Source organism: Phyllostomus discolor, chromosome 4, assembly GCF_004126475.2.
Source record: "Phyllostomus discolor isolate MPI-MPIP mPhyDis1 chromosome 4, mPhyDis1.pri.v3, whole genome shotgun sequence".
In the NCBI taxonomy this organism is placed as follows: domain Eukaryota; kingdom Metazoa; phylum Chordata; class Mammalia; order Chiroptera; family Phyllostomidae; genus Phyllostomus; species Phyllostomus discolor.
Genome location: NC_040906.2, coordinates 121,790,077 through 121,811,784, shown reverse-complemented (window position 1 = coordinate 121,811,784; position 21,708 = coordinate 121,790,077). Strand labels below are relative to the sequence as shown.

Genomic DNA, 21,708 nt, shown 5'->3' with positions numbered 1-21,708 from the left:
GGTAACATAATCAGTCATTACTTTCATAAGGAAATTTCACATTAATTTTTGTGACCATGTTCTTTGAAGATGGCACAATTCAATCAAGCATACAAATGTTCTTGCTGTTGATAAGCCTCAGTAGTTAAAACCACTTCCCACGAGAATCCTTAAATAAAAAAGGGTTCTCTATTTCTTTATGTGAAAACCCTGACTTAAAAAGGACGATCTGTGGACACTTTCTTCCTAAGAAACTCTCTGCCATGAAGATTCATCTCTTTTTCTTTATTCTGCTCCTTTGGGTCACAATTTTACCAGGTAAGATAGAAACATTTATGGGTATATTTGTACTAATGAATTTGAGGAAACAATCAGTTATTTCTTGTTAAAAGCATGGTAACAGCATAGGGATTAAAGCGTTTTTTATACCAAAAGCATTGTGATACTCTAGAACAAAAAAAGAAGGAGATAATAGTTTGAAAACAGGTGAAACATACCTGTAGTTTAGTTAATAATATTATATCAATGATAACTTCTCAGTTTTGACAAATGTGGTATGATTAAGTGAAATGTTAACAGAGGGGAAATTGGCCCTTATTATTTTGCAACTCTTCTATAAATCTAAAATTATTTCAAGATGAAAAGTCTCATCTTGAAGCTGTTGCAGCTTCATCCTGCAGCAACAGTTATAGTCTATTCTTTCTGGAAAAAAATTCTTTAGCATAATCAACTGATAAGGAGTAGGGAACAGTGTTAGGGAACAATTTACCTTTTCCTTTTTAAAAACCTATGCTAGCATACTACTTCAAATTACTAGAAAGCCTTTCTTAATATTCTCTTCTTGGTACTACCAGCAAATCATGTCCCTTCTTGGCCTTTCTTTAAATTTTTCTAGTCACTACTCTTATGTCTTTGAGTGCCACAGATCACATGAATGTTGAGTGTAATACCTAGTATATGAGCTCTACTTTTCATAAGAACATTTTTCCCCTCAAGGACTGTATCTTCACATCAGGTATGTAACAAGATTCTCTTCTCTTGAATTAATGTTGTAAGTATTAAGTGCACGTAAGTAGAATAATAGGTTTTGGAGATGGGGCAATCATTGAGTCTATCCCCTTCTTCCTAAAGAGCCTAAGGTGAAAGGGTGGGCTCAAGTCTACCCAGTTTATGATGCTGGTGCTGAAATAAGACTCAAATTCCCTAGCTCACAGGAAAATATTTAATTTTAGTTCCTGGATGAATTTTTTAGACCTAATAGAAGTTATACTGAGGTCTAGGAGACTAAATTAATTTATCTTTCATTATGAATATTAGTGAGTCCATTATGACAATCTAAGAATCTACACATAAAAAACTGATCAATTATCACTTTAAGGTTGCAAGTGGATAGATTGTAAATAGGGCCCAAGCATTAATAAAGTTAACAATGTAATGCTGTTGTTAATTTAGCTAAGAAAATAACTTCCTCTTCCTTTGTTTAAAGATTGTTAGAAAAAGATCTGTAGATTTTTTCCAGTTCTAGAGTCAAGATAAAACTCTATTAACATATGATAGATTTTCTTTCTTTTAATTTCAACAATAGCTAATATTAATAATATCACTATGACAAGTGATATTATTGTTTTTGTGCTTTATTAGCTTATTTTTCCTTATAACAGCCACATCATGTGTCCATACTGATAACTAAACTTATTCATACACTTATCAACAAACTTAAATTTATGTGTCTTGTAGTCTCATAAATTATAAACTGCTCGGGAATATAGTGACATAGATTACAACATCAATGTTAACTAGTTGTATGTTTTTTATTATATTTACAAAATGAGGTCATTGTCCTTGTTAATCACAGTGTGCAAAACTTTTAGATAACTTTCACCATTATCAACAAGAAAAATCCCAAAGTAAAAGAAGTGTGTCAAGATATACGAGTATATTTTCTCCACAAAATTATAAAATGTGTAATACAGAATATAGACATTTTAGAAAATAAAACAATAAGAATCTTGTTTTTAATCTTATAGTTAGTTCACCAACATATGGTGATTGAACTAAATTAAATAAAATTAAATGTCATTTATTTGACAATCTTTTAGCATTCCTCAGTTGTTTTTAACATCTCACCTCCAGATGGCAAAAATTCTTACTCAAAATTGAACTAGGTAAATTTATTCCCACTCAAGACAGTTATGGATGAAAAATTGTCTAGATAGAAGTCCTTAAGTTTTCTATTTATGGAAATTTTGAGTGAAGTCACTTAGTTTTCTTCTTCATTTTCTAGAGTTCATAAATGTACTAAATGTCTAGAAATGAGGTATTATTTTTTTATCACCTATTGTTTCACTTTATCTGTCAAATTAAAAAGTGTGCTTTTGCCAATAATCATTTTTCTTTAAGTCCAGTATATACTCTGATTATAGAATAGATAGTGTAGTTTTGTGCAGAAAGAGTGGTCATGTTTGTCCCTGTTTCCAAGGACATGAATGATAGACTAAAGAATAAAATAACAGATGAGTAAAAATAAGAAATTATGGGTTGAAAATATTTTAGGAATTATCTAGCTCATTTCTTGCTTATGTATTAACTAGGACTTTATATACTGTTTTAAAGAAATCCTCTAGTATGCAATATGAATATTACATGGGAACAATGAAAAGAGAGATTATTTTCTTGAAAGTGATTAGCAGAGATTTCAGAGAGAAGATTGTATTTGAACATTTGAGGGTAAAGAAAACATATGTTTGGCTTAATCACAACATCATAAGAACAGTGGTTTTCAAGGAGAGTCAACTTTGTCCTGAGGAAATATTAGGCAATGTCTGTAGACCTTTTAGGTTGTCACAACTGGTACTATTGGCATTTGGTAGGTAGAGGTCAGGGATGCTGTTAAACATACTTGGGTGAATAGGAAGGATAGTATCCAACAGCAAAGAATTGTCCAACCCAAAGGTCAATATACTTAGGGTGAGAAACCCTGCTGTAGAGATGGGCAGGGAACTTAACATGGAGTATATACATTTGAACCCTGAACAACACAGGGTTGAATTGTGTGAGTCCAATTACAAAGAGATTTTTTAGAATAAAAACAATAGATGCACTTTTTCATTTTACGATTTTCTCAATAGCACTTTTTCTCTAGCTTACATTATTGTAAGATACAGAATATAATACATATAATATTCAAAATATGTGTTAATTGATCGTTTATGTTACTGGTGAGGCTTCCAGTAAACAGTAGACTATTAGTTAGGTTTTGGGAGAGTCAAAAGTTGTATTTGGAATTATGATTATGTAGGGGTTGATGACCTTAAACCCTGATGTGTTCCCGAGTCAACTGTACTTATCTGTTAAATGAGTGGATGCATGCTTGCAAAGGTGAATATTAGTGATCCAAAGACACTTATATTGGAGACTACTTATACTTAGAGGTCAGAATGAAAAGAAAAGAGACAATAATTTTAGAAAGGTGAAATAAGACAAAGAACTAACAGGAGAAGGGTAAAGAATATTGAACAATAGTGTCAAATATGACAGAACTCTGTCTAAAGTGAGTAAAATTCATATTTCTGTCACTAGCAAGTGATATATGGTTTGAGAATAATAATTCCTAGGAAATTATAGACTAAATAATACTTAGAAGTGAGCATTTATCCTGTGCAGTTACTATTTTTTCTGCTATAAGCCATATTTTTAACCTCTGCAGTTATAGTGAGAAAAGAGCTCATTTTATTGGAAGAGTTAGGTTTTATATTAGCTATTTATACCAACCATACAGATAATGTGGCTTGAGTCTGGGTATTCACTAATAAGTATCTTTATTCACCACCAACTGTAGGAAATGCAGACAGAATGTCCAGGAAGAAAGGTCTGGCCATTAAAGGGACTGGTTGGGATATAAAACTGTAATTAATGGCAGAAACTAATGGGAAAATGTATTTGATTTCATACCACAAATATACAAAAATATTTGAGTCTACCCTTTGGTCAAACACCTGCAAAATTTAGAATTCTCCTATACTAGTTGCCCTTAATTTCAAGGTATGAATAAGGCCATTACTTATTGAAAATGATGTGTATACAAAAAAAAAAAAATAAGACTCCAAAACAAAGGGATTCTAAAAACACATGGGCTAGCCTATAAATCCTACAGCCTATCAGACCCATCCCCCAATTCCCCAAGTATCTTCAACTATCCTAAATAATAAACTTCTATTGTGTTAATCTCCAAGCTACAAGATGAAACATGTAGCTTGGAGCCCTGGTAATTTTAGAAATCAGGTCATAGCAAGCACTGACCACACCTTCTAGACATTCCCATTTTTTAAATCAATATTGTCATCAGACATGTGTCTAAGTTAGATCATTTCTTTTTAAAAAAATTGATTTTAGAGGATAGAGGAAAGAAGAGTGAGGGAAAGGCATCTCTCTGTTTTTTCACTTATTCGTGCATTCATTGACTGATTCTTGTATGTGCCCAGAGGATAGAACCCACAACCTTGCCATGTAGGCATGATGCTCTAACCACCTGAGCTAGATCATTTCTCTGGGGAAGTAAATCCTAAAATACCCACAAGAGTTGTAGAAAGTCAAATTGCCTAACATTGCCCCTCTCTCAACTTTCTGTTTTATTTTTTATTGAATTTATTAGGGTGACACTGGTTAACAAAATTATACAAGTTTCAGGTGGACAATTCCACTACACATCACCTGTACATTGTACTGTGTGTTCATGACCCCAAGTGAAGTCTCCATCCACCACCATTTTTCACCCCTATTCCCTCCTCCACCTTCCTCCACTTCACTTCCTCTTAGAAATCTCCACACCGTTGTCCCTGTCTATGAATTTTTTTCTCCTTTTTTTTTTCCTTTTTTTGCTCAATCCCTTCACAGACCCCACCTAGCCCAACCCCCAACATCTGTCAGCCTGCTTGCTATGAGTCTGTCACTATTTTAGGACAATCATCTAATTGTCCATTCTATCTAAATAATGTTTGTTAAAGCAGAAAAAGGGATCCCAAATACAATTAGATGGTTATAAAGATTAAACCTGACAGAAGTTAAATTATGAACACTTTTTTCCTGTTGACTTTGGGAGCTATCCTTAAATTACTATCTAGTTAACTTGTAAGGCAACAAGAGGACACACTTCACTTAGGTCCAAGACACTTTCTGACTTCCATGACTGACCTTGCACTGATGGATGAGTCACAAATTAGAAGTGGGGCTCTTTTGTTCTGTTCTACTATCTTTTGCTTTCTGAACTTTCTCCTTTTAAAATATGGGTGTGTCATAGCTAGGTTGCTAATTTCAGTCCTTCTTTCCTTCTTACAGCCAGAAAGAAATATCCCCAGTATGGTAGCTTGGATTTGAGGAGAGAGTGCAAAAAGGGTAATGGTCGGTGTAAAAATGAGTGCCACGAAAATGAAATTAGGATTGCTTACTGCATGAGACCTGCAACTCATTGCTGCTTGCAGAAGTAAAGATGACAGAAGAAAAGAAAGAGACACATGGTCCAAGAAGAGAGCACTGGTGTTATTAAGCCTTCCCAACATATCTTTCAAGGCCTGTGTATCTCTGTAATACACAAGGAATTAAATAAAATTCAACATTGAACCATTCAGAAGTGGTTCTATTTCACACATGCATCTGGTGCCTTTACGTTGCATTTTCACTTAATCTCTTGGTACCAGAGTAAGCATAATTTTTTTTTTTTATGGACACTCCTCAACAACTATTCAAAGTTCTATGCATCTTGTGTGAGTTGACATAAATACTGTGAGAAACCCTAGGTCAAAGAAATGGGAGGAGCATATTTCTGATAGAAGCTTCAGTAGAAATGTGCTATTATTTTATTATATAAAATATTTAATACTGTTCAATACATAACCCCAAGAAAAAATGTGAACCCATGACACTTGAAAGAGTAGACATTGAGAGTGCAGATCCTTTTCATGAGACACACAGAGAGAGCTTAAGTCAGAAAATGACTTAAAAAGCAGAGGGAAATCACAACAAAATCCTATTTCTATAATTATTTATTATTTAGTGGAAAAATATGGTATCAAGAAATAGAAAAGGGAGTAAGAAAGGGAAAGAAAATTTTCAAAAAGGTGAAGAGGCTATACATAATTAAATTTTTCTAAAGATTTTACTTATTGATTTATTTTTTTTTAGAGAGCAGGTAAGAGAGGAAGAAAGAGAGTGAGAAAACATTGATGGGAGAGATAAACTCAATCGACTGCCTCTCCTATGCACCTCAACTGGGACCAGGCCTGCAACTCAGGCATGTGTTCTGACAAGGAATCAAACTGGCAACCTTTTGGTTTGCAGGACAACGCTCAACGAATGGAGACACACGGGTCATGTCCATAATTGAATAGTTTGACAAAGGAAGTCAGAAACTATGACTAATAGCTGCATTCACCTCCTCTGTCCTGGGAAATGACCCTGAGGATACAGACAGAGAAAGAAAGGGGGCATAATCTTCACTCTTCAGCTCCATTCTTCCTGAGTTCCTCTCCACAATACTCTCAGTCATACCTCTGTATCATATAGTTTCTGCTCAGAGTGCAAAATCTGCTTCTTTTATCAGCTTAAAAATACAGTTTAGTAATTTGTATTAATTCAGATTTTTAAAAAGCATCGATACTACAATATAGAATAGAAACAGAAAATTCCCTTTCCCCCAGAATAAAATTGAAAAGAAATTGGTAATTTAAGTAAAGAAAAAGGAGATTTTCTAAATGAATACATGTGGATCAGACTTGGACTCAGATAAGAAGTCAAAGAATTTCCAGGCCCCACGTACTCTCTTGATATTTACATCACATTCCATTTTCTGAACCCAGGTATGAGATCTAAGGCTCTATTTCACACGAACCATTATCTATTACAGTGACATGCAAGGAGAAAGAATACTTTTCATTTTGATAAAGTTTCTATACATATTTCTGTCACAAGAGACTGTTTAATTTTTAGTTTTATTTTAATAAGCACATGAATTCCCACTATGAAACAGTTCTTTGCTAAGGATACATTGGAGCCTGACATGAATGGTCTTTCACCTACCTCAGTAACTAAAAATAGACTTTGACTGCCTAATCTGTTCCCTTGTGGCATGAATATCTCCAAAATTATTTTTACAATATTCATGTAAACAGGGTTTCTTAACCTCGGCCCTATTGATATTTTGGTCCAGACAGTTTTGTTGTGGTTGTGCATCCTGCCTTTAGCTGCAGGATGCTTCCCTGCATCCCTAGCCTTTACCCACAAAATGCAAGTAACACTCCTCCCACTGACTCTGACTATAAAAATGTCTACCTGCAAGGCCAAACATGCTCTGTGAGGAGCCCGGGTTAGAACCCCTAGTTCACAGAAATTTAAAAATGAAAATGGACAGAAATGTTTTCAGGTAGTAAATACATTTTCTGTTTCTTGTGAGAATAAATTTCTATTTGAAATGATCCTGTGTTAGTATATATGAACCAGAGGTGATATATTGGTGACTCCAAAAAAGAAAAAAATAGCTTAACCTTTGGATGATAAGTATATCAGCCATGTTGAGAAGATTAGTAAAATTAATTCCTTGTTATAAAAGTCTGATTATTATTTATTCTACCTAAGCAGATTCCAGGCCATCATTACATCAAGACCTACAAAACAGAATTGAGAAGCCTAGTATACTATTTATATGGGGTGAATAAGAACCGACTTTTTCAGTGGTCACTGAGTAGTGGTAAATGGTGAGAGATGTTCTGGAAGGCACTTGAGACATCTCTGCACATGAACTAGTCTGTACTGGCAGACCCTCCATCCTTCAGTGTTTGACAGACAAAACTAAAACCATCTAAAGGTCTGTGCTGACTCCTCCTTGTATATAGTTCAGTGAATGTATATTCAAGTCTCAATTCTCTGCCTTCGGTCCAATGGACAAATGTGACAAACTTGAAAGAGAAAGAGAATCTATAAGCAGCAACCATGCAATTAATATCACTCCGTGGAGAAATCTTTTAAGGGCTGTGTGTGATGATATCCACTAAAAACTCAGACTGAGATTCTGCAGTCTGTTCCTTAAAGAGAGAGCGGTGTCACTAATTATTTGTATTGCCCTCAGCATTCATTAACAAATTTTTTTAAGAAAAAAAGGCAAATACTTATAAATGGGGAGATTTCTGGCAATATTCTTTCTCATACACTGTAATTTTCATTGGACTGATTGACAAGACAGTTAGATAATATTAAACTCATTAACTCCAAAAACCTGAAGTTTTGCATTTTCCCTTCCTTTGGCCCCAAATCTAAATTTCTGTGGCATTGTGTATTTCCTTTCACTTTTAGTTTCCTGTAAGTCTTGATTAGCATTGACCTTGATGAACTAATACCACCAGGTGTTGGACACAGTGTTTTATTATTATTTACATAATACACACTTGAATGCATTAAAAATATTATGTTGAAATGAGGTATGTCACCATCAAAACCAGCACAGGACTAGGAGGAAAAGAATTAGAATTCAACTAGATTCCAAACATTCAAACCCAACCCATTTCAAGATTTATTTTACCTCAATATCTTGGGGTGACAACAATAACTAATTCCAATGAGGAATTTATTTATTCAGACAACATTTGACTAATGACTTCCCTCTTCCCAGGCATAATGTCATAGGTTTTGGATTTGGAGATTAAAACATTACAGCTCCTGTTTTAAGGAACTGATAGTTATTCCTCACAAACTGAGTTTTAAGTACTATCCTATTCAACAGAGTTATAAAATGAATAAGACACAGGATCTGTCCCCAAGAAGATGAATGTCAATTCATAACACTGATAGTATGTGACTCAGACACTGCATTCCACACCCTCTGTCTCATTTATTCATGAATTCAGTAAATACTCATTGAGAACTTACCATGTGTTAGCCATATTATAAGATCAGAACAAATCAATAAACAAAGCTGGTGATATTTTCTATCTTTGTGGAGCTCATATTTTAGATGTAGAGAAAAATACAAACATTAACATAATAAATAAGCAAATTAAATTAGAAAATAATAAATCAAAGTTAAAAGATGCCAAAATGATGGTGGACTATAGCAATTTTAAACAGAATTTTTCATAGGGCCCTTATTGAGCAGGCGCCATTTGAGCAAAATAATAAAAAGAGGCAAAGAAGTGGTCATGGGAGCACACTGAGGTCTGTGGGGGACGTGTCCAAGACAAGAGTGGCTGGGCGAGAGTGGCTGGGGAGGGCAGTTTGTCAGCAAGGGAACATATTACCAGATCACCGAGAGGTTTTTAGGAACTAGAAAAGGTCTTGTCTTTTATTCTGAGATAAACCCAATGGGTTTTAGTCAAAGGGAAAGCATGATTTACATTTTGTTTTGAGAAGACCTCTCTGAAGTGCTTTCAGGAGTTACAAGGTATTGAAGTAATGTAAGTCATACATTGTGGTAGCACCATCCAGGGTGCAACAAGAAAAGCAATGAGGAATGGCATGGCTCTGGATGTGTTATAGGTAGAATTCGATTTCATAAGAGATTTTTTCCTTCAAGCTACTTGCTGATTTACCTTATTCTATTCTTCACCAAACATCTTGAAAAGCAGCCCAAACTCATTGTCTCCAACTTTATCAGCTCTTACACACTCTTCTCCTCAATACACTCACCCACAGCAATGAGCAAAATCTTGTGAATGGTATTTTTTTCTAAAATCAAACCCCTAATCCTATTTCAATTCTTCTGAACAGCACTTTAGTTAGTCACTATTTTGACAATTATTAGTTGAGTTTTTCATTTTTGATGGTCTTTTAAATGTAGGGACTTCTAGTGTTTTGTTCCTGAATCCCTTTTCTTCTTGTTTTATGTGCTTTCCTGAGGTTATTTTGTTTAGTACAATAATTTCTTCTGTCACCAAATGTTTTTTTCTCAATCTTCTTCCCAAACCACAAAGCTGAATTTATTACAAGTCATAGAACTTACTTATCTGACTGGTCCCCAAATTCTTTATTCAAGATGTCTAAAATAGAACTCATCTTACTCACAAAGGTTAAAGCATGTCCCCTTCTTTTTACTCTCTGTTTCCCTGATTTTTATTATCAAACACACAGTATTAAGGGCTAAAACACCTGACATCATTTACTTCCCAGCAGTCTTCCCCCAAATCCAAACATTAACTAGGCTGCTTCTAATTCGTAACTATATCTTAAGTTTACTTTCTTCTCTCTTTTTGAAATACCATTAACTTAATTATGTTTCCCATTATTTCATATTTAGAATGTTCTAGCAACCCACCATATAGCCTCTCTGCTACAAAATTTTTGAGAAAGTGGTGCTTAAAAGCTCTATAGGTTCTCCACTCCATTCACAATAATATCCAACTCCTCAGCTTTACAGGTCTTTTGCCTAATCTGACTTTGCTGTGTTTGCTGAAGCCCATGTCCCTATCTCCTCAGTCATGCTGAGAGTCACAGCATTCTTCATTGTTCATAAATTCTTTCAAAATACCATATCAAAGTCTAGGCTTCCCCTCAACCCCTTGATAATATGCTATCAGCTTTTGGAGATGCAACCAAAAGTCACATGCTCATTGAGGTGCTCAAACACACAGGAAAGGAATTACAAATCCAGCATGACTGCCTGTGAATCCTTTCTCTTCTTCTATTCCCCTGAAAACTTGTTCAAGAGCTCTTGACTTCAGTTGTTCTGATGGGTGAAATTACAATGGTTATACCTATTTTAAAAGACTGTTGAGCATTAAATCAGATAATAATTTGCTCAGTAAAGAATCTGAAACCTAATAGGCACTTACTAAAGCATAGCTCTTAATAATGGCTGTGGTAGCAGTAGCTATAGTAGTAGAAGTAACAGTAAAATAGAGTTTTCCAGAAAGTTTTTACAGCTCTTTATTATATGCTGGGAGGACCTTTTATTTATATATCAGAACTGTCTTCACAGGTGATACTGTGTTGCTTCCACTTTATGCCATCACCTTCCAACAAATATTGTCTGCCTCTTGGGAGTAAGGTGCCTAGTTTTTTAATTCATTTTTTGCAGTATTACTCAGCACAGAGCTGGGTACAACATACTCACTTACTAAATCATGGGTAGGGATCATGAGAGAAGGAATTCTCTTCATGTAAAAGTGAAAATGGAGAAAAATCAATGAGTTACTAAAGGGTAGTGTATAAAAATCTGGCACAAATCTATAAATCACTCATATTGATGACCACATAAACTTAAACTCTTTTCCCCCCAAGATTTTGTTTATTTACTTTTACAGGGAGGGGGAGGGAAGGAGAGAGAGAGAAAGAGAGAGAGACAGAGACAGAGAGAGAGAGAGAGAGAAACATCAATGTGTGGTTGCCTCTGGCATGCCCTCTACTGGGGACCTGGCTCACAACCCAGGCATGTGCCCTGACTGGGAATCGAACTGGCAACCCTTTGTTTTGCAAACCAGCACTCAATCCAATGACCTACACCACCAGCCAGGGATAAACTTAGATTCTTACCTGTGATAACATATTCCTTCACTCAGACATTTTGTCCGTTAGTTGCAAATTGATTGAGTATGTTGTTTCAAGCACTTTGCTACATAGAAAAGTAAGTCAGTGAACAAGGCTTTAAGACTGGAGGTTTGTGCTTTCAGTAGAGCAGACAATAAATGCTAATACCGGTGCTTCACCAGGATCACTTTTAGGTGTGAATCCAGAAGGAAAGTCAAAACAAAGGATATGCAAATAACTTTGAAGACATCTATTTTCTAACACCGTATAAGAAGTTTACATATTTTCTCATTATAACTTTGAAAAGTTCACAAAAACCTCAATTTCATGAGGAAATTGAAATAGAGTGAACCAACTCATTTGTGGGCTATATCACAGCTAACGAATAGAGCATACAGAATTGAAACGTAGTCATATTTGACTCTGTGAGATCATACCATTTCAGACAAATTATACAACCTTCCACTGACCTATGGCCTTGCTTCTACCTTGACTTCAAATTGGACTCAGTAAAAACAGACATCTTCCAAACCTACCTTCTCGGGTGAAGAAGTCATCTGCAGATAAATAATTTGCTAGGAGATGGGGAGATATATGCCAGACATTTCTCCTGGAAGGATGGAGAACTCCCCACAAAGCCTGGGAAAGCTAATATTGAATCAATGCATGGGGGTCGCTGAACATTTAACCACTGGTTTCCTGACAGAGAGCCATGCATGTCCCTGCAGGACTTTTCATGTGCTGCTGTCCACAGCACACCTCCACCACACTGTAGCTTGTTGTTCTGGTCCAGACTCCCAGGAACCTTTCTGGAATGTCTATTCCTTACAAGGCCCCAAACTAGAGTTTGCATTTTTCTCTTTACATGAAAATTTGTTAGGACAGGTCTCATTTCAGCGGTAACATTTAGAATGTACAAGACGTATCAGTAGATAAAAGAGATGTTATGTGTCCTTCCTCCAAACAGACATTCATTTTTGTTTTTATGTGCTATGTGTTAACTAGTTTTGATCACCTCACATTAATGCTTATGTACCCATATGTGACATTTGTGTGGCATTACACAGTTTATAACATATTACATAGCCAATTTTTACAAAAATGCTGAGATTATGTTATTTTCACTCATAGTTTTCACATGACATAGCTATGATTCTAAAATGACACTTTTTTGCAAATAACTAAGATGGGATAGAACTAATTTTGCTACATTTACTTTTTGTTTCCAGATCATATCATTTTGTAGATTTCTTAATGACTTTAAACATTTTTATCCTTTGAAATAATAAGAAAATTAAAAGGACATTGGTATATTTTTAATTTTACTAGTGGTGATTATAAATACATAGTTCTGTTTTCTGAATTGAACATATATTAAAGATTGGCATGGATTTGGTGGGTTGACAAGATAGTAGGGTCTTAGGAATGTTGATTAGCTTAAAAAGTACTTACCCCAGCAAAAGTATTTTTTTTAATTAAGTATAATAATGCATTACCCTCTTCCTTACTTTAAATTATGTCAAGAATGGTTCTGAAATAACTGTAGATCTCACTCATGGCCAGGAATTCCCCAGTGGCCAGTAACTCTGTCATCACGAATTAGTTTCCCATTCCCACAGGAGGTATATACACTCACGTGTCAGAGCCCATGTGGCACTTTCTTGCACTTTAAGCTTAACTTCCTTCTCTTTTCTTCTAACCTTATTATAAAGTATGCACATCTGAATCTTCTCTACATTCTATACACTTGAAGTTTCTGTCTAGTTCTTAACCTAATGCTTAGAAAAAATTAGGTACTCAGATAAACACCTGACATATGGAATTGAAATGAAATCATTCTGAATTTCAATTAGGTATGAGGCAGGCAATTAGGTCCTATGAGTTGACATTATGTAATTTTAATGTAAATTCAATTTAATTCATTCCCCACATTTTAATGAAATTACTCCTCTTTATTTTTATTGACATGCAAAACTTAATATTCAAAATATATTTGTGATAGCTGTGTTTACTCTATTCTGTAGGTAGGTGCAATGACTTTATCCAAGATCCATCAGGACTATGGTAACATTTGGGGGCAAATAAATAGTCCTGACTTCTAATCTCTTTATTTAAATGGATTGGTTGCAATTGAATCATTAAGGAAAATAAAAACTTAAAGTAACAAAAATATTTACTTCCATTTATTATAGATTAATGTACAAGAGGAAAACTCTGAGTTTGGAGTCTCAGAACATGCTTCTTTGCATTATTTCAGGTGACTCACAACAGACTAAAAGATTAACATGGGACTCTTTTTTTTTACTGAATATCTAATTTATAACAAAACTGTGTTTATATGTATATGAGTATATCTAAAGTCGTTTCATGTCCTCAGTAAATTACTCTGTCAGTGGCTATCTTCATGCCTACTATGTTATAATTGTTGGGCTATACTGGGTAGAAGATAATGAAGAGTTAGAATAAATCATAATCAACAATTAAGGGCTTATATTTAGGCTGCAAGAATAAAAGTATAACAAATGTTTAAGAAAAGTACATATAATTTAGTACTAAATTATGTTATATTACATTATTCATTCATTACTTGTAGGCTGGCAAAAGGGACATATCCATTTGTTCTAGTAAATGCAAGGTTATTTCAGTTAAGAGGAGGTCTGGGATGGAGAAGAAAGCATTGAACAAATGATTCTGTGAAGAGGCAATAGGAGTAGATTTAAAACACTGAGAACACATGCAAATAAAAATTGCATATGTTTTAAATACTATAAGCATCATCTTAATGAAGATGTGTGTGAGTAAAACTGGTCTTAATAAAGTAAGAAAAAAAGATGGGAAGGCAAGAGGCCCTGAGAGCCAGATGAAGTTCATTACTGATGTGAGATATAAGATAAGGACATACATTTTTTTTGGAAATAAACTGGCTTGGTCACCAGCTGAAACAAGTAATAAAGTATATTATAAAACAATCTGACATCCCAGAATCTCTATCTTCCACAAACATGATCTCATGGCTTAGAACAGAGATTTTTCTCCCCTCAGTAAGATCCCCAAATGAAAAACTGGATTGGTGACTTTATCTTTCTTGATTGCAGCTGGAAGTAACTTGGAACCAAAGTATAGATTTGAGAGATGTGAAAAAGTGAAAGGAATATGTAAAACATTTTGTGATGACGATGAGTATGATTACGGATACTGCATTAAATGGAGAAATCAGTGCTGCATATAAACTCTGGATACAAGAAGTACTGTTGAGTAGCCCAGTTTGGAGCCGAAATACATTTTCTTAACTCAAAAGTAGGTAAAGAGAAAATGTTTAAAGTATTTACTGGAAATATGCTTTTTAAAATCCTAAATATCACTGTTTACATAAATAAAAATAATTTTGTCTTTATTCATTGACCGCCCACTTTCTTTGTATTTCAGATGGATGAACATGGTAATTAAGCAAGGAAACAGATTCTAATTAATAGGGGACTCAAGAGTTGGAAAATTTTAGTTTAAGGTAAATAGTTATAAGCCTAGTAGGTAATGCATATGTTAAAGCTTTTGTTTCAGAAACTACAGGTAAGGCCCACCCTGCCCCCACCCCAAACAGTTGACCTCCTGGGACATTGCTAAAGATTACTGCCTGGGGACAAGTGGAAGCAATCCGGGCCATTGTGTTCCAGGGAGAGAAAGAGGACCACCCGCCCCTGGAAACAGCTGCCTGTCCAGGATGAGAATGCTGCAGTTTTCTTTTACCTAATTTCCCCTGAATTTCAAAACCCTTCATTGCTCTGTGTTCTCTGTTATAAAAAGGCTGGCTTGGAAGGAAATGTAAGATAGTCCATTAGGGTATGAACCTGCCATCTTCTCAGATCACAAGCCCTCTCAATAAAGCACCCATATAAAGATTCAACCCCTGCCTCTGCTTAGTGGGTTTGGTATGTGACAGGCAGCATGAATGCTGGTGTCTTTTCTGATTTCATAATGGCACTTATAACCTCCTTATCATCATTTTGCACCTAGACATTCATGCTACTTATCTGAGTTGCTGAGCTTCCTGTCTCTATATGTGTGACTGCATTGCTACTTTAATATGATAATCAGGGTTTACTTCATAGATCCCTTTGTTCCACATCAAAATCTCTATATATGTAGCCTAATTCTTTCTTAAAAGAAAATGCATGTTTTCTCCCTTTCAAAGGAGAAGTCTTTCAATCTTGTCATGCCTAATGTTTTTCTGTATGCCTTTAACTGGTTCCTGTGAGAGGATGATTTGAGATGACCTGGTATAATCATTCCCTCAAATGGGCAGTTAAGTGTTCTTTCTGACACACACGGCAAAGGGATTAATAACCAGAATTAAGAGAAAGAGGGCTTTTTTAATCCATGCAATCTTGTATTCAAACAAAAAAATCCCACAAGGAAACTCAGTAATAGGTGTTCTTGTCACAGCAATTTAGAACTTGCATAACCATCGTTCTTATTTCTTAATCATTTTCATAAATTAAATAAAAATTTATAGGAAGTTGTTTTCTCTCTTTTACTTACGTCTGTACATAACATCCTTAATTTTGCATCTTGGTTGGTAAAGACAGGCAAATTTGCTCTCTACAGAATACATTTGCTGACCTTATAAAACAAAAATTGGTGAAACTTCCAGGAGTGACATGTGATTCTTGAAGCATCAGTCTTAGCACCACCACCTGAGAACTTGTAGAAGTCAAATTCTTGGGGTTTAGACTTACTGAATCAATAACTCTTCAAGGTAGTGCTCTTCTTATGATTATAATGCACTGAAAAATATGCTAACCGTTGCCTAAAAAGGCTCCTAACTATTGAATTCTAAAGCAAAATCATGGTCTTTTAATTTTTAGTGAGTTTGGACAGAACTTTCAGAGACCCCTTAACATTACTGATAAAAACATACTCATGTAGCAGAAAAAAAAACATGTCAAGTAACATATTTCTTTTTTTGGAGAAGATATGAGCAAAAGAAAAACATGAAAAGAAGATTTTACATAAAGAAATTAGAATTCATTCTTGCCTATTGGTTAGTCAATAGGTGTTGTTTGACCTAAAGTAAGTAAAAATAAACCTAATGTCTTTTTTCTGTTTTCTCAGTCGTTCTTATCTCTCATCTTGTAGTGTTCTGGGACATGAAAATTCCTGAATAAAATCTCAATTTAATCTCACATGGAGAGTTTATGAAGAGAAGCTGGCAATAAAACTATTTTAAAATTTTCTTTGTGTAGAAATTTTCATAGAAATAATCTCTCTGCTTTCCTCTCCCAAGCTCTTCCCCTCCCGCCTTGCTCTCCCTCTACTTTATCATAAGAATTTTAAGATTCAAAATATTGAGAACTGGTGAAAAGATAAGTGCTAATAACCCCTTTCCTTTAACTCTCTGGCATACTTTTGACACAAAATATCATTATATTGCATTGAAAAGACAGTCTTGATTTTCTTGTTTATTTCAAGAATGATGTAACAGTCACATGAATAAATCTGATGAAGACAGCCCAATTGCCCCCCTGAGCTTTGACTGAACTTCAGGTAATTTCTTGCTGACTGTAGGCCCTGGACTTCACTTTCCTTACTAGATTCACTTCAGAAAACTTGCAGTTGTAAATTCTTTCTCTCTTCCCTTGAAACATATGTAAATCTCCCCTTCTCAAGTCAGTTTTACAAGACAAGAAATGTTTTTCTCAAGGACTAGAGAACAATCCCTTTGAAATGTACATTTCAAAGGACAGCTCTCCCATCTCTCAGTCTCTGTGGGCGGCTAAGAGCCTAACTTCAGTGGGTGCCAATTATCAAACACCGATGGCCTAATTACAGAGAAATGCAGTAGTAAACTCAGGGATAACTCCAAGTGCCAAAGGTAGCCCCTGATCAACCTCCTCCCCTATTGTCATTCACTGCTTTTCCATTTGCTCATCCCAGAGCTTAAAAAATCTCCACCCTTTGTTTCATTGGAATTGAGCTCAGTCTCTCTTTTCTATTATAGTAGTCTTGAATAAAGGCTTGGACCCCGTAATTCTGTCTAGTTCATTTTTTTTTAATTTGATAAATAAAATGACAGAAATTGGAACTGTGTGTTTGAAAGGTTTAATTAAGAAATATCCTTTCCAATATTTTTCTGATGTCAACCAGACTAAAGATATTATTTAGAGAAATTCCCTTTATGGCAGAATGCTGAAAATATTATGAGGTGACTTGTATGTTGTGAGAAGGCAATGGATTTTTATAATAATTTTCTAACAGTGACCAGGGAAGACCATAGGTAGAAGATGATATCTGAGGGAAGGGACAACTATGTGTGTTTCGATGATCAGGTATCCCGAGGACCTGGCACAGAGACTGACAAAGACAGACACTTAATACATGTTTTTGAATGAGTGTATGCCTAGGTGGATGCATGGTTAAATAACAAAGAGCCAAAGACCCTACCTTAAAACAATACTCATCTTAGAGCATAATGTGGAAAAATGAGATGACAGGAAGTTTTCAATGACTTACAATTGAAATAAGTTTAGAATTAGAAGAAGCATCTTCAGGAGGAGTGGTCATAGATAATGCTAAATAATATAAAATATCTTGGAAGATGTGGTGTTTTGGATAAAGTGAACATACATTTATGTAAGTTATAATAAAGATTAAAATGCAATGTGAGAACATAAATGCTAATTTTAGCGGGGCGGGGAATCTGATCTTTCAGCACAATCCTCTAGTTGAATTTTATGCTTGTTGTCCTCTATAACTAAGACATATTAGTAAAAAAGCTCATGAAAAATGCTGGTAGCCAAGGTTCTTTTGATCATTTTGTATGTCTTTAAACCCTTTATGTCCTATTGCTGATTGTATTGAGCTTTTCTTACTTTGTTAACTCCCATTGATTTTTAGTTCATTGGCTATTTAGTATATATGCTTTTAAATTAAATATCTTAGTGGCAGTAAATTCTTTTTGTCTAAATCGAAAATTTAAGTTTTCATGCATTTTAAAAATTTTTTGAACATCTTTATTGAAGTATATTTGACACAAAATAAAATGCTCAAGCCCTGGGTGATGTGGCTCAATGGACTGAGTGATGGCCTGCAAACCAAAGGGTTGCAAGTTGAATTCCCAGTCAGGGCACATGCCTGGCTTGCAGGCCAGGTCCCTAGTAGAGGATTTGCGAGAGACAACCACACATTGATGTTTCTTTCCCTCTTTCTCTCTCTCCCTTACACTCTCTCTAAAAATAAATAAATAAATAAATAAAATCTTTAAAAAATAAAAAAAATAAAATGCTCATGTTTAAATGATAGTTTGATGTTTTGTTTTACTATGTGCCTATGAAACCATCACCAAAACCAAAGTAGTGAACTTGTCAATGACCCCTAAGAGTGTCTTTGTGCCTCTCTGCATTCCATCCCCCCATTCCTTTTTATCTCTTCATTGCCCCTGCCCCTGTAATCATTGATCTACTTGCTTTTTTGTTGCATTGGTCTTAGCACAGTGAGTACTTTGAAAATCTGATTAATTTTACTTAACATGGTTATTTTCAACTATATCTGCACTGTTGCACCACTATTCTGTTTTGTTGCTGAAAAGTAATCTATTGTATGAATACACCACCATGTATTTGTCCATTTATCTCTTGATGCAAATCTGTCTTGTTTCCAGATATTGGCTCTTATAGTTAAAGTAGTATGAACATTCCTATAAACTCCATATGTGAACCTACATTTGCTTTTAAATCTCCTGGATAAATACATATGAATAGAGTGGCTGAGTCATGTAGGAGATAGGTATTTAATTTTTAAAGAAACTACTAGCTCTTTCCCAGAGTGTCTGTAAGATTTTGTATCCCCACTGTTAAGTAAGAGAATTGCAATTCCTCCACATATTTGCCAATATTCAGTCCTTTTAGGATTGTAAATTGTGTATTGAATCTGTAAATCAATTTGGAAAGAACTAATGTCTCCAAAACTAAATCCTCTAGTCCATGAACATGGTATAATTTCCATTTATTTAGGTCTTTTGAAATTTCTCTAAGTTATGTACTTTTCAGGGTACAAGTCTTAATAGATCATTTATTAGATTTATCCCTTCTTCATATTTCTGATGCTATTTTAATAATATTTTATTTTAAAATTTGTGTTTCTTTCCCTTTCTATCATGTAAAAATACAGTTGTTTTTTGCATGTTAATCCTACAAACTTACTAAACTCAATTATTTGCTTTAGTAACTTTCCTATATATACTATAGTGTTCTCTAAATATTTCATTATATAGTTGGCAAACAAATACAATTGTTCTTTTTCTGTTCCAATTTGGATGTCTTTTTCTTCTTTTTAACTTATTGCTCTTCAGGACAACATTGAATAGAAGCTATGAAAACATCCATGTTTGCCTGGTTCGTCATCTTAGGGAGAAAACATTCAGGCTTTCACCATCTAATATGCACTTAACTGTTATTTGATTTTAGATGATGTTATCAGGCTGAGCAAATACTTCTATTTTTTATTTTCTGAAACATTTTGTCAGGAATGGCTTTTGGACTTTGTGAAAAAAATTAGTATCTATCAAGATGATTTTATATATTTCTTTTTTATTCAGTTAATGTGAATTGCATTGATTTATTTTTAAATGGTAAATCAATCTACATTCCTGGTAAACTTAATTTGGTCATAATGTATTCTCATTTATATATTATATATATTCTTTATATTCTGGAAGAATTTGTTAAATTGATATTTTTCTTCATTAAATATTCAGTAGAATTTTCTAGTAATATTGTCTGGGAATGAAGTTTATTTCATGAGGTTTTTAACTACAGATTTTAAAAAATTACCTGGGAATTTAATTTTATACATATTTTGTACATAAGAAAAAGTGTTAAGAAATGAAAGATTCTCTTCTTGGTGCAAAAAATGTTTAAAACTTATATATCACTCAAGACAATTTTTTCCTTGGTTTTGGCTTAATTAATGAGATTCAGATTTCAATGGGAAGTTCTAGGCTCCCTTCCATTGCAGAATTTACCTGAAGCCATTGACTTCAGTTATTTCTCATAGTACTTTCATGTCTCAGGTATATTTGTGATACAATGTTCATTTAATTGAGAGAACAGTAGAGAGGATAAGAAACATAATTGAGAGCTAGAACTCTGAGGTTAGAATTGTTCTTTATCTTTCACACACAACTTTAAAAATCAAGAATATTTCTTTTTTACTCAGGCTACATCTCTCTGCCCTCAAGCAAATGTGAAAATAAAAGAATTCATAAGAATTTATTGAAAGTAAGGCAGCTTTGGCTGGTATAGCTCAGTGGATTGAGTGCTGGCCTGTGAACCAAAAGGTCACAAGTTTGATTCCCCAAGGGCACATGTCTGGGTTAATGGCTCATCAATGTTTCTCTATCTCTTTTTCTTTCTCCCTTCCACTCTCTCTAAAAATAAATAAATGAAATATGTTTAAAAAAGCAATGCAGAAGCAGAAAAAGCTGATGTATAGAAAGGCACATGAATATCAATTTTCTCTTTTCTGCATATGTAAAATGAGGACAATGACTCCTTCCTCCTGGATATAGATGTATATTTACTTACCTGTTGTATTTATAAGTTCTCTGGTGCTATGTCCATGTTACACTTTCCCTTTTGGGGAAATTTCTCCCATCATTCTAGCCTCAGGTTTTAATTAGGAGGGCAACACTTTCTTGCAATTCTTGCTCTCTTACCACAACATTAAAAGTTCAGTTTCTAACAAGTGTGGTACAAAACACTCACACATACATCCACACCAATATTTACCTGAAATCGTTAATACCTTCATCTCTATTTATACTACTGTCACAGGTGGGCACAGGTAACCAGGTTCTTAGTGATTGGGAAAAAGAATTGAACCGAACACCCAGAGTTTATAGAAGAGAACATGGGAGCAGGCCAACTCCAAGCAGAGATTGACCTCATGGGCTGGAGGGACTTTATTCTTATAGGGAGGATCCTTTCTGGCTAGTTTTAGTGGGCTTTTACTGAGTATATACAAGTAGTTGCATTACTTTAAAGCTACTGCGCACGTGGTTTCCCATGATCCTCTCTGATTGGCCACCAGGGAAGAGGGTCCCACAATGCTACTGAATTGGCCCCCATTTCTCCTGGGGTCCCCTGTACTAGGTTCACCTTTCCCTAAGCCAGAGAATTATAGCTCTCCATGTTAGAGATTGGTGAAAAAGAAAGGAGTTATTTATTCAAG

At 34.7% G+C, this 21,708-nt stretch overlaps 2 protein-coding genes across 2 annotated transcripts; both read left to right on the top strand.

Annotated features, from left to right (window-relative positions):
• The first annotated feature begins 200 nt into the window (after nucleotides 1–200).
• LOC114493838 (beta-defensin 110) lies at nucleotides 201–5,827 on the top strand. The gene is made up of 2 exons (XM_028508526.2): nucleotides 201–297; nucleotides 5,314–5,827. The coding sequence occupies exons 1-2, from the start codon at nucleotides 243–245 to the stop codon at nucleotides 5,460–5,462; spliced, it is 204 nt and encodes a 67-aa protein (XP_028364327.1). The 5' UTR covers nucleotides 201–242; the 3' UTR covers nucleotides 5,463–5,827.
• Nucleotides 5,828–13,517: 7,690 nt separating this feature from the next.
• Nucleotides 13,518–14,784, top strand: LOC114494988 (beta-defensin 110-like). Its single transcript, XM_028510204.2, has 2 exons — nucleotides 13,518–13,548; nucleotides 14,580–14,784. The coding sequence occupies exons 1-2, from the start codon at nucleotides 13,518–13,520 to the stop codon at nucleotides 14,711–14,713; spliced, it is 165 nt and encodes a 54-aa protein (XP_028366005.1). The 3' UTR covers nucleotides 14,714–14,784.
• The last annotated feature ends 6,924 nt before the right edge of the window (nucleotides 14,785–21,708 follow it).